Below are 13,495 nucleotides of genomic sequence, written 5' to 3'. Positions count from 1 at the left end.
GAGCGGGTCACATTTTTTCAAAATTATTTAGTTCAGAGTTTCTTTTGATCAAAATAACAAATCTTGGTTTCATTTTCAGGTAACAGTAGAATTGCATTATGGTTTTCCTGGATATGGAAACACACATTTGCCAGACTTGGAGAGGACTGGGTTTTCCTTGCTTTATTAGGTGTTATTATGGCTGTGCTTAGTTTTATAATGGACATGGGCATTACAATGTGTAACAATGGTAATCACAATTAAGTTTTGTTTTCTTTATTGAATTATGATAGATATTCAGATTTATATTTTAGCTCGTATATGGTTGTATCGTGATTTAACAGAACATCCATTAGCACAATATGTGGCTTGGGTTGTCCTTCCATTCTTCTTGGTATTATTCTCTGCTGGTTTTGTACATATTGTAGCGCCACAAAGTATTGGTAAGTTCATTTAAAAGGAAATGTTCCTTTATCAAACCTTCATTCTCTTAAGATTGAGGTCAATCTACATGAGAGCTAATTGGGCTGCAGCCCAAGGCCCCGATTTACCCCAAAATTACAATTCATACTTAACATTTTTTAAATATTTTTCCAATAATAATCTAAAATTAATAATGTACTATTTTTCTAAGCATTATGACTGCTATTCCTAAAAAGTTTACATACCTCGCACTGGGGACTTTTTATATCAAATTTCTGCACAAAATATAATGAAGGGAATTTTATGCTCAAAATTATTTCAAAAGACTTTTTTTTATGACCAGATCATTATTTTTAATTTTTATTTATTTAAACTACATCCGAATACATACAAATAAATTTATGATGTGGGTGGAGTCGGTTACTTCGTTCTTATCCAAGAAACGGCAGTATGATCAATTTTCCCCCGATTAATTGCAATAATTGATCAGCGACTGCCGCTACCTCTCAGATTAAGTAGTCAAACGGTTAAAGGTTGTTGCGCCTTTACTCGCTCGGCCACTTAACCGGTTGATTCAAAATACTATTTAGATACAAGGGTACCTTTTATTTGGCAAGAATAAAAAAATTTTTTTAGTAATATTCGTGGTCATCATATTGTCTTCAAACCCAATTATTTCATTTTTTTTAATTATTTCTGCTTCTGAGCTACTTTTTGTGTCTTATCTATGCTTGCTCTTGGTTCCACGTAACGTGATGTTGGAATTATTAGTTAAAAACTTTCACTGGAAGCCTCCTTCTTTTTTTTGACTTTTGTCTTAAGCAATCTTAATCTCTACCCTTTTGTAAGTCTTAAAAAAAAGCCGTAAGTTCGCGCAAGATTTTTTTTTTAAATCTTGCGGGAACTTACGTCTTTTTTTTCATAAATATTTTATAGAATACTTAAATTTTGTCTTGTTAGAAAAAATTTTGCCCAGAAAATCCTGACTAATAAACAAAAAGCTTTGAGTTTGATAAATTTAATGAAAAAAATTACCTTTTTTAACAACAAATATGAACCACAAATATTTAATTATATTAATAGAAACATTAACATGAAATACTAATAAATATAGCATAAACATTCGCCTTCACTAAAAAAAAATCCTTACTTAATTACACTAACAAGCAAAGTAAACGTAAATTGAATGTCACAGTAAATCGGGAGCGCCAACCATAATAACATGCATCCGTAAGAGCAGTTAGATTGCTTCTTACAAAACAGGAGGGGGCAACGTTAAGGTAACTCAAGTGACCTGTTTGTGATGGAGTGTTTATCGAATTACACCAAAAAACAACTTTCAATGCAAAACAAAAGAGTTTTCTGGCTTTTGTTCAGAAATTTGATATAAATACTCCACTGTGCCTCGTGTGATTTGATACCCTACAATTTTCACCCTGTGGTACTCCTTTAATGTATAATGATATAGTTTTACTATAGAACTCCACTTTTAGTATGAAAATTTGAAAAAAGGTTAATGAAACAACAGCTAGTGAACCGTTCGTTTTTCATCCCCTTTTCATAAAGTCAAATATGTTCAAATGAGTCCTGCAACAAGTCAATTAATACTTTCTACGAAATGTTTGAATTTTATCGAAATCGGTTCTACACCTGCTATGATATAATATACAAATTTTGGTAGGGACATCATTTACGAACCGAGGTTTCCCGGTGTATTTCTGGATATTAAGTATCCATGTCAATGAAAGTAAATGATAACACCTCCTGTGTGTGACATAGGAAATTTTACAAAAACTCCCGTCCACAATATATTGATGTTTGGTTTCGGTTAAAAATTTTTGTAAACTATGCATTAAGGTAGCCTTAATCGTGCTGATCAAAAGTTCTTATAGGCTCAACCCTCAAAAATCCTTCCCTTCCGAGCTATGGCCCTCCAAAGGTTATGATTACCTTAAAGGCTCGGAAGGGAAGGATTTTTGAGAGTTGAGTCCATAGGAACTTTTGATCAGCATGATCAAAACTACCTTAATCCATAGTTTTCAAGAAATGTATATTTACTATGACATGAATGTTGAACGAACAATGTTGGGACCTCAAACTTTATGATCGCCTGAAGAATTGCTAATTCTAGCACGAAACGTTGCGTAAAATAAAAAGTTCTTCTCAATCGAATTTATTAATTGTTCCTCTATAGTCTTACTTTCATACAATAAATGATAATGGCAGACATATGTGATTCTGTATATAATAGGCATTCCTCTTGCACTAATCTAAATATTTTCTAAATATAATTGTTTTTGTTATGCAATAAATTTAGATGCAAGAATGGAGTGGTCAATAATTTTGATTTTTTTTAAAACTCTTTTAGAACAAAAACATGAAAATCAAGTTACTTTTTTGAAAATATCTTAAATCTAGTATTTTTTCTAAAATTAAAAGACGTGTTAAAACTACAACAACACACAACCTTTCCTATGCTCACCATTTTAATTATCCGAAATTTAAATGAATTTATCTCGAGTTAGAGACGGTTAATCGACTCCAATTTATGGTAAATGTATTATTATATTCTTAATAAGTATATACATTTTTCTGCCGATATACAGACAACAACCTTAAGATGAAAACACCCCCATGTTTTCATTATTTACCTAACCGAAATCTAAACTGTAAACTCAGCCTATTACAAATTGGCAAATAGGGCCGATTCTTAATATTTTGCCTAGCGTCAGAGGTGATAAGAGATGTCGAAAAAACTGATTTGAAAGAGTTGTTTAGAATATTTTTTTTATACTCATATACCGATTTTCATGACAAAATTCGCATTTTTAATTTTTCATTATTTTGGCCTCAAAATTATTATAAGTTTCTTAAGAACCCAATTTATTATAAATGTGAAAGTCAAGATGTTTGTTTGTTTATTACGCTTTCAAGCAAAAACTAGCGAATGGTTTTTAATGAAACTGTACAGCAATATAGCTCATACATCAAAATAACACATGAGCTATAAATTAAAACGATAAAGATAATTTAAAAAAATTTTTTTTAATAAATTTAATCTGACATTTACTATTTTAAATTTTTACAGAAATCTTTAATTTGTGGTTCTAAATGATGATTATAGATGGAACAGATGTATAGTCATAATTTTGAACCAGAAATTAAAGTATTGTGTAAAAATTTAAAATAGTTGTTGGGGCTATGATCGCTGGTTCACGAAAACTAAAATATTTCTCAACAATTAGCGAATTTAAGAAAGTTTGAAAATAATGGACCGTATGAAAAAAAAGAGTTATGTACTCACCAGTTTTTATCCAGGTTGCACTCACCAGTTTTACACTAGTTAAAGAAGAAAAATAACTTGATATTTAAAAGGTTTGATAGGATAAACTTAGGAGAAAGGAATTTAGGATAATTTATCAAACCTTTACGGTGAATTTGTTCACGCTTTTTTTTAATGATAGTTTGTTGGCTTTTGACTGATGCACCTTTCTTATAATAAAAATTGCACGGGTAAATCACCTCAATGGCGCGAAAAGTATAAAATGTTTAGCTCACTGCACTAAATCACATGTGGTTCACTTGTAATTATCAATATGAATTCAAAATTAAACTTGATTATCAAGATAAAAATCGATTTAGAAATTAAACTTTAACACATTGTTAAATAAAAAATAAAATGTTGAAGACCACGCGTTTCAACATTGAAAAAGTTGAAAAATTGCAACTTTTGAAGATGAAAACAGAATCACTGACTCGACAACGTTTAAATTATATTTAGATTGATTAATTAAATCAATCGAAAGAACAAGATCCATTCAGATCGAGAAACGAATTAATAATAATTAAAAAAAGAAAAAGTTATGAACTCAATGAACCGGCTTCCGAGCCGGCCAATTTGAAAATGAATAAACAACAACCACAGCACAACGATGACTGTGATTCGCGGATTCTTGGTATAGTCAGTTAGTACTAACTCATTATTAATTAAAATCACCAAAGAAAAAGCAAAGACACTAACTTTGTGAAATGGCCCTAACAATAGTGAATGTCAAAATTCATGGCCAACTATTAAACTCAAAGAATTATGATATACTCAATGAATTATGACTATTTTACAATTAACAAAATAAAAACTGTACACATCAAGAGAGGTGGAAGCTATAAAGCGGTGTTATTTACTTTTTAGCCCAGTGAAGCGGGTGGGTGTGAAGCTAGTATTTGAATACATAATACTATTAAATTATTAATTTTTTCGAGATTTTACATTCCATATCACACTAGTTTTTAAATTAAATATAAACTGTTATAACTAGTGTGCAATGGAATGTAAAAACTGGACAGATTGATAATTTAATAGTGTTATGTATTCAATATATTTTGAGTAAAGACGAAAATAATGAAAAAATTAAAAATGCGAATTTGGTCATGAAAATTAGTATATGGGTGGTATGAACAAATATTCTAAGCAATTTTTTCTAGTAGTTTTTTTTCGATATCTTTAAACATGTCTGACGCTAGGCAAAATATTAAGAATCGGCCTTATTTGTCAATTTGCAGTAGGCCCTATTTGTCAATTTGTAGTGTAAAGTTCATACTTTGGTTAAGTATCTTAAAAACTGTAACTCATAACTCTCTATCACTGTGCAAAATTTCAAATCAATATGCTCATAAATAACGAAAATATGAGGGTGTACTCATCTTAAATGCGACACACTGTATATGTTATACAGTAATAGTAAAACCTGAACAAAAACATACATTTACATGGATCATTCTCACCCTTCTATGCGAACAGGTCCGCAGGCAGCTTATTACCGACTGATAAAACAATATTTAGAAAAAATAATTATACCTACTTTCTTTTTCCTTCTCCTTCAGTAGCATAGTTTCTCAAGAGAAGATCGATTATACAATTTGTTTCCATCTCGACAGACAGCTTTCTGTATGCAAAAGCCTTAAAAGTAAAATGCATAACAAGTGAAATCAATACTAGGTTTTTTTTCCATATAGGCTCAGGAATACCAGAAATGAAAACTATTTTAAGAGGTGTTGCATTAAAAGAATACTTAACATTAAAAACGTTGATCGCAAAGTCTGTGGGCTTAACAGCAACGTTAGGAAGTGGAATGCCTTTAGGAAAGGAAGGTCCTTTTGTGCATATTGCAAGTATAGCTGCAACTTTATTAAGTAAATTGGTGACAAGTTTTCAAGGAATTTATGACAATGAATCAAGAAATTGTGAAATGTTAGCAGCGGCTTGCGCTGTTGGTGTCGCTAGTTGTTTTGCGGCTCCAATTGGAGGTATACATTTTTTATTTCGGGTGCCAACGAAATTATATAATTTTCCTAATTCGCTGGCCTTTGGTTAGATGATAGTATAGATCCAGTGAAGAAATAAATATTCTCCATAACCTAAAAATGAATTCGTTTCGAAGAACTGACCAAGGGGATGAAATGCGAGAAATGGTTTCGCTGTCCACGAATGGATAATCTACAGGGGAATTATTTTCAATTACCCCTCGACAAGCTTACGTGCATGATTTCACCTTGTAGATAACGTGTAGATAACGTAACATACTAAGAGTTACTGTCGACTCTAGTAAGAAATTTTTTTCGTAGCATGGATGAGTTCTTTTTTCAAAGCTTCATCACGGAAAACGGATTCATTTTTAGGGCATGGTTCAAAAGAAAAATTCTTCGTATTACCCAATTTCCACAAATCAGAGAACAAGCACTTTTATATTTATATGCATGACGACTCTTACACTGTTTGTTAGTATTTTTGCAGTCCGTTCTCGGACCATTAGCATATGATAAAAAAAACAAAACAAACAAAAACAATCAATATACGTCAAGTTATTTTTTTATTTATTTTAGAAGTAAATAAAAGTGATATTTTAATTTTATAATCCATATAAAATGAACCTCCATCAAGTAAAAAAGGCGATATGTAGGACTATTCTAAATTTGTATGCTATAAAGTTCACAGATTGTATTTAAAATGCAATTTCGAGAACAATTCATAACTTAAAGAATAGAAATGATTTCGTTGACACTTGGAATATTAATTGTTGACTTGCATATTAATAGTTTGACAATCAAATACTTAAATAATTGTTTTTAAGGTGTTTTATTTTCAATTGAAGTAACAACTGTTTATTTTGCTGTACGAAACTATTGGCGGGCTTTTTTTGCCGCTGTATGTGGGGCAACTATTTTTCGATTATTAGCTGTATGGTTTGACGAAGCAGATACAGTGACAGCCGTTTTCAGAACAAATTTCCAGCAGGATTTTCCTTTTGATCCACAAGAATTATTTGTGTTTGCACTTTTAGGGTAATAGTTTTTAATATCTAGTCAACAGTTTCTGAATTCAATTAATAGTTTTTGATATTTAGAGTTATTTGCGGATTTGGTGGAGCATTTTATGTATGGACACATAGGCAGTATGTGTTATTTATGCGATCCAGCAAGAAAATGAATGCTTTCTTACAAAAAAAGTAAGTTTTTTTAATTTTTTTAAAATTTTAAGTCTTAAAAATTGACTTACCATATCTCACCAAACGTAATATAAAGTTTTCCAAAATTTACAGATTTTCTAATCTAAATATTTATACAGAATTAGTAATATAATTAATAATTATACAGAAAGTATTAAAGAAAAATTATTGCTCAAATATTTGTATCACCCCTTGCCGCTTTTTACGAAAGATTTAAAGTGTGAGAAATAAAGTAAAAGCGTACTGCAATTTTTAAATTTCTTTTTCAACAAAGTTTTTAAGACCACTCGAGAGGTTGTATGTTTTTCTTAAAAATTAGCTGCAAACAGTTGCCATACGCCAAATTTGAACGCAATGATTATACCATGTATATATGTAATACATATCCAGATATACTAAGTTTAGTCCCAAGTTTGTAACGCTTAAAAATATTAATGTTACCAACAAAATTTTAGTATACCTGTGTCCGTCCGTCTCTGAACACTCTGACTTATCTGACAATCCTGCTAGACTTTTAATAAAAATAAAATAAAATATAAATATATATATATATATATATATATATATATATATATATATATATATATATATATATATATATATATATATATATATATATATTTATATATATTTATATTATATTATTTTAATTCATCTGTCGGAAAGATTTATTGGCTTCAGCCATGAACAAGAATGATAATTCTAGAATGACTGACATTTATCCTAACAAAGGAAATTGTCTTCTCATTATTCCAATTCTCAATTTGAATTACTCTCAGTTTTACTTAAAACGGCTATCAATATTCTATGCATAGATGTATCCAGGTAAACCTACGGCTGTATCAAGTACTAATGTTTCAAACTGAGTCTACTTAAAAACTTTGTTCACTTATGCATCAACAGATGTCGTCTCACACTTATCGACTTCGTTTATTTATGCACCAATAAATGGTCTATGTCAAAATGCGAAGCATTAAGATTTTGCGCACATTTAAAAAAAAAATTTGATTCTAAGCCATTCCCCATAGGGATTGGGTATAGTCCGTTGCCCTCGATTCTACTAAATTTTGCCTAACCAAAGTACTACATGATGCAATGACGATAAACACTTGCTTCTTGACCGAGAATGTTTTGCAGTCGGTATGATTTTTTCTATAAAATCGTAAATTTTGACCTGTGTAGTAGGTTTTCATCATCGTTGTATACAGAATTTTTGATAAGTTTAGTAATAAAACATTTTTAAATAGCACGGTGGATAAAACGGTAAACTGTTTTATATTTTATATGCCAGCAACAAACGCTATTTTATTAAAATGACAATTATTTATGTTTAGTCGATTTTTGTATCCTGGAATTGTTGCTATTGTTGTATCTTCGGTATCGTTTCCATTGGGCTTCGGACGTTTTATGGCTGGTGATTTAACTACTCATGACCAAGTAAGCATACAATTTTACAAAAACTGTGGTAAGTAAGATACTTAGGAATCAAATCAATGACTTCCTGATTATTTCATTTACTTCATTCATTCTGAAACGATTGTACAATAATCAAATTTTACTTTCAATTAATCCTATTATTATTACCCATATAAAAAATAATAAATAAAAAAAAATCGTTTAAAAACCCGCCTGTAGTTTTTTGCTATGATATTTAGTTCTTACATAGATCAACTCCTTTGATTAGCCGATGGTTAAGTAGTAACCACTTACGATTTTGCGAATTCTAAGATGTTATTATATTTGGTATTATTTTTTTTTAAGCGAGTGTAGGACAAGCGGAGTTTGAACTAGTTTACATTCTTACTCTAATAGGCCAATCAAATGAAACATTGAAGCTTGCATCAAATCAGGTATTTTTGTTTTTTTGGAATGTTGTTTGCAATGTAAATACAGACAAGACAAGATTCGGCAAACGACCGGGTCATGCCGAAAAATAAGAAAAACCTCGAAAATTTAGAACTTATTTCAGTTTTTGCCTACTTTGATTGGAGGGACTGGGTTTTCATCAAAAATTGCAGCTTTCATTTTTAAAGTAGGTTAAATTTGCATTTGAGATAAGACGGGTTTTTATAGGACCGATAGTTTCGGAGATACAGCTTTCCAAAGTTTGTTTATTTTGTCAAGTATTACACGAGTTTACGCAACATTGCATCTTGTAAACCGTTAGAGATAACAAAAGTTTTAATGTAAAAAATGTTTCTAATTAAAAAATTAACAACTTTAGTTTGGAACTTTAATTTTCCAAAGTATTTTCCAGAAATATTTTTCGTTTTTCCAGAATGTTTCACAAGACCACTAGTTGAAGCTACCTGCAAATTTTCAACTCCCAATCTTTTCTAGTTTTGGAGCCTTGACGATTAAACCGTGATGTTTACGAAAAAATGTTTCAAACAAAAGTTTTTTTATAAGAAACATTTTTTGTATTTACACTTTTGCTCTATCTCTACGGTTTACAAGATGGAATTTTGAGAAAAAGCGTAAAACTTGAAAAAATAGACATATTTGAAAAGCTTTATCTCCGAAACTGTCGGCGCTATAAAAATCGGCTTGATCCGAAATTGTTGCAAATTCAACCTTTTTGAAAATAAACACTACTTCTTTAATGAAAAACCAGCCCTTCCAAGTAAAAATCGGCGAAAACTAAAATAAGGTGAAAATTTTCAAGATTTCCTTATTTTTCTGCTTGATTCGATCGTTTGGCGAGGTCGAAAACTTGGATTTAACATTGTCTTTACATAACAATCAACATGTCAAAAAAACAAAAATACCTCATTTGATGCAAGGTTCGCCCCCTTTTCATGTATAATTTGAATGAATCACAAATCAAACGCGTTTGCTACCCTGGTTATTCTTTCTACGTTCAAATAAGCTTGGCAAGGGTTTTCAAACCAAGACATTATTTATTATCCTTCGTTGAATCTTCGAAATTCAACATTAGAATCATCGTTGAATCTTTGAAAATCAAAATTTCAAATCGATCACATCATTTATTTGGGAAATTTTGGTAGTATCCTTTTGTAACGCTGACAGAGCATCAGACGTCATTGATTTGATCCTCGTCGCTGATCAAATGATCAGTGATGAGGCTCACAGATTATTTGATCAGTAATCAATTGATCAAATAAAATAGAATGAAATAGAAATAATCTGTATTTGCATCAAAGTTTACAGAGGTTGGTAATAATAATAACATAATAAATATCAATAAAAAATAAAATGATTAAATGATCAGTGAATGGTCGGTCAAGTAATCCGAAAGTGAGTTTTGATGCAAGCTAATCTCAATACACGTCTTTAAACTTTAAACAAAAAGTATATAAAACACTTTTTAAATTCTTTTATTAAAGGTAACAGGCCTTTTTACGAGCTTTACATGGACAAAAGAAAATTTTACAGTCGAGGAATCGGCTATACTTAAACATTGGGTGAACTCGTACAGTGGAAACGTATTTGTAAATTTAGCTTGTTTTACAGCTTTTACTGTAAGTGATACGCAAACAAATTTCTGTATTATGTAGGTATCAATATTTTAGTTTCTTTTTTCTAGTTTATATTTTCAATTATTTGTTCAACTTTACCAGTTCCCAGTGGAAGTTTCATCCCTGTATTTAAGGTAATTTTTTTAATATGCAATTTACTATATTTTTAGACCATGAGACAGAAAAGGTGCTATGTAAAATGATTAATACATACTATAAATTTTGTGAGTTGCTTCCTTTTGGCGAGTCTACCAAAAGAGCTGCGTTCTCAAATGAGCACGATGACGTCATATTTAAGATATCGATCTGAAAAAACACAGAAAGGAATTTGTCAGACACTATGATCATTTGATAACATTAATAATTATTAAACAATAAAATATTTTGTTGGACAAAAATACTACACCGATGAGCTTGCCTACGACCTCGAAGATGCCGTACTTAAGTATTTTTGCCTTTTAATACATACGTAGTTCATTTTTTCCTGAATTTTTACATAATTTTTGATGTTATCAATTGGTCATGGTGTCCGACAAATTCCCTGCTACGTTTTTCCAGACAGATGCTTTAAATATGACGTCATCGTGCTCATTTGAGAACACAGTTCTTTCGAAAAAAATGAGTAAAACAGTGCTTTCGCTTAGATGCATTAGTAAACGGATGTATTCAGTCATACTACAGACATATGTATATCCCAAGATGATAGAAACAAACTCGGTATGTAATATGCAAGGTATACTAAGTTTAGTCCCAAGTTTGTAACGCTTAAAAATTTTGATGCCAAGTAAAAAATTTTGGTATAGGTGTTCATAAAATCACCTAATTAGTCCATTTCCGGTTGTCTGTCTGTCTGTCGTCTGTCTTCTGTCGTCTGTCATCACGATTACTCAAAAATGAAAAGAGATATCAAGCTGAAATTTATTGCGTTCTTAGGACGTAAAAAGTGAGGTCAAGTTCGAAAATGAGCAACATAGGTCAATTAGGTCTTGGATCCGTAGGACCCATCTTGTAAACCGTTAGAGATAGAACAAAAGTTTAAATGTAAAAAATATTCCTTATAAAAAATAATCAACTTTTGTTTGAAACTTTTTTTCGTAAATATTACTGTTTACCTGTGAGGGCGCAAATTAGGCGTAAATTGTATCCGTTATATCAGCAATATCAGTTATTATGTGTGCCATCAATGTATGTGTAATGTGATAGAGTCATCAACACTGTCTATGCATCTATGCTGTCTATGTCCACTTGTTTTAATATAAAAAACTTCTTATTTCTCATGGACAGCGTCGATTTTGATGATATTATTTAAAATCAGAAACATCCCAATTTCAGGAAATTATTTTTTATATTTTTTAACCAATATTTGCCTAAAAAATAAAAACTGTTTTTAAGGGAATTACGACTTTTAGAATTTTTGTTTTCAATATTTATGAAAATTTCAATTGATATTATTGAACATTTATCATCAACAATGTCCCAAATGTTATTATTGTTTAAACAATATAAATAATTATTTGTTTAAATTGTGTAAAATGTTATTTATACTAAATTTTCAATAAAAAACCCCCACTTTGTTATAAAAACAAGAAAAAATTAATTTCTCCTGTAAATGTTGCTATTATTGTTTAAATTATATAATTAATTATTAACTACGACTGCGGGGGTGGAGGGCGTTGTTGATGATTAATGTTTAATACTATCAATTGAAATTTTCAAAATAAAAAAAAATAAAAATTATAAAAGTAATTATTCCGTTAAAAACAGTTTTTATTGTTTAATCAATATTAAAAATTGGGATGTTTCGGAATTTAAATAATATTAAAAAACACGCATTTTTGAAAAGAAATTCTCAAAGTCGGAGCTATCCCTAAGAAATAAGAAGTTAAAACCTTCACAGACACAACTAATTTCTGTCCCATGGTCTATTTCATCTCATCTTAAGAATGATTCCATGCAGAAATATGACACAAATATTCCAAAATAAATCCGATTTTTCGGATTTATTTTGACCAAACACGTTTATTCCCCATGGGATGCAACGTGACTAACAATACACCGTGTAACAATAAAATTTTTTCATACACCTAACCTCGATATTTTCTATTCTTTTCTGAAACAGATCTTGTCAATTTTCATTCGAACGTAACTTTTTCAATGAGAAGTACCAAAATAGCAGACCTTGCTACCTCAACATGTATTGACACAGCTCAATCTAAATGAGTTTGGTTGAGCAAATACGAAATGATTTAGCTAAAATGACCGATAGGGAATATTCATGAAATTTACATTAGGTTCAAATTTTTTTTTCCGTAACTTTATTGGCTGTACATTTGAACTAAACTATATTTTAGTAATTAATATCTTTTTAATTACTTAAAATTAATTAATAAAAGTACAAATTCAGTGAGGGAAATTCAAATTTCTAAAACGGAAATTCAAATTTTAAAACGGGCATGACGTGTCGTACACTCACTGTCAGAAAAAGTGCCATAGTTAAAACATTCTAAGCGTACGCATCATATGTTATGTTATAATAGTAACACTTAGAATGTTTTAAAACGAGCATTTTTTGTGACATTGAGTATACATGGCTTGTCAGATTTGTTGACATACTAGTAGTGTAACACCGCACCGGTAGTAAATAAGTATATTGAACTGTCACCAATTGGCAGGTCACATATTAATACGTCATGAGCAGAGAGCGCCAAAAAGTCTGCGTTTAAACATTTCAAAATTATTCTTTATTACAGGATTTTTAAACAGTATTTATATTTTTTACTATGTTATAACGGTGTAAACAATGAATTATAAATATTAAAAAAATACATGAATATTCCCTTTTCACTGTGCTACAAAAAAAAAATGGAAGCATTTTATGAGCGACATGGCCTACGTTGTAGATATTGGAAAAAATTTCTTCGACGAAAAAATTCGTAAAATTTTTAAAAACTTGTTATTTACTATTTTTTTCCACAAAAAGTCAATCAAGTACACGGAGTACACGAAAAATGGATTTTGCACAATAACTTGAAAATTTGGGGGTGTTAGACAATTTTTTAACACATTTTCATGTTTTACACATCAAGACCTACAAAGTACACTAGGTCCTTC

At 30.3% G+C, this 13,495-nt stretch overlaps 1 protein-coding gene across 1 annotated transcript in view; it reads left to right on the top strand.

Moving 5' to 3' along the window:
• Positions 1-13,495, top strand: part of LOC123302328 (chloride channel protein 2) — a 71,524-nt gene that overhangs the window by 42,073 nt on the left and 15,956 nt on the right. Inside the window, exons 3-10 of the mRNA XM_044885214.1 lie at positions 80-229; positions 294-422; positions 5,416-5,706; positions 6,531-6,741; positions 6,804-6,905; positions 8,240-8,342; positions 10,253-10,387; positions 10,453-10,518. Of these exons, the coding sequence (XP_044741149.1) occupies positions 80-229; positions 294-422; positions 5,416-5,706; positions 6,531-6,741; positions 6,804-6,905; positions 8,240-8,342; positions 10,253-10,387; positions 10,453-10,518 (1,187 nt within the window). The remainder of the gene's footprint in view (positions 1-79; positions 230-293; positions 423-5,415; positions 5,707-6,530; positions 6,742-6,803; positions 6,906-8,239; positions 8,343-10,252; positions 10,388-10,452; positions 10,519-13,495) is intronic.

The sequence above is a fragment of the Chrysoperla carnea genome, chromosome X (assembly GCF_905475395.1).
Source record: "Chrysoperla carnea chromosome X, inChrCarn1.1, whole genome shotgun sequence".
Taxonomy (NCBI): Eukaryota; Metazoa; Arthropoda; class Insecta; order Neuroptera; family Chrysopidae; genus Chrysoperla; species Chrysoperla carnea.
This window is presented reverse-complemented; position numbering and strand designations above follow the sequence as displayed.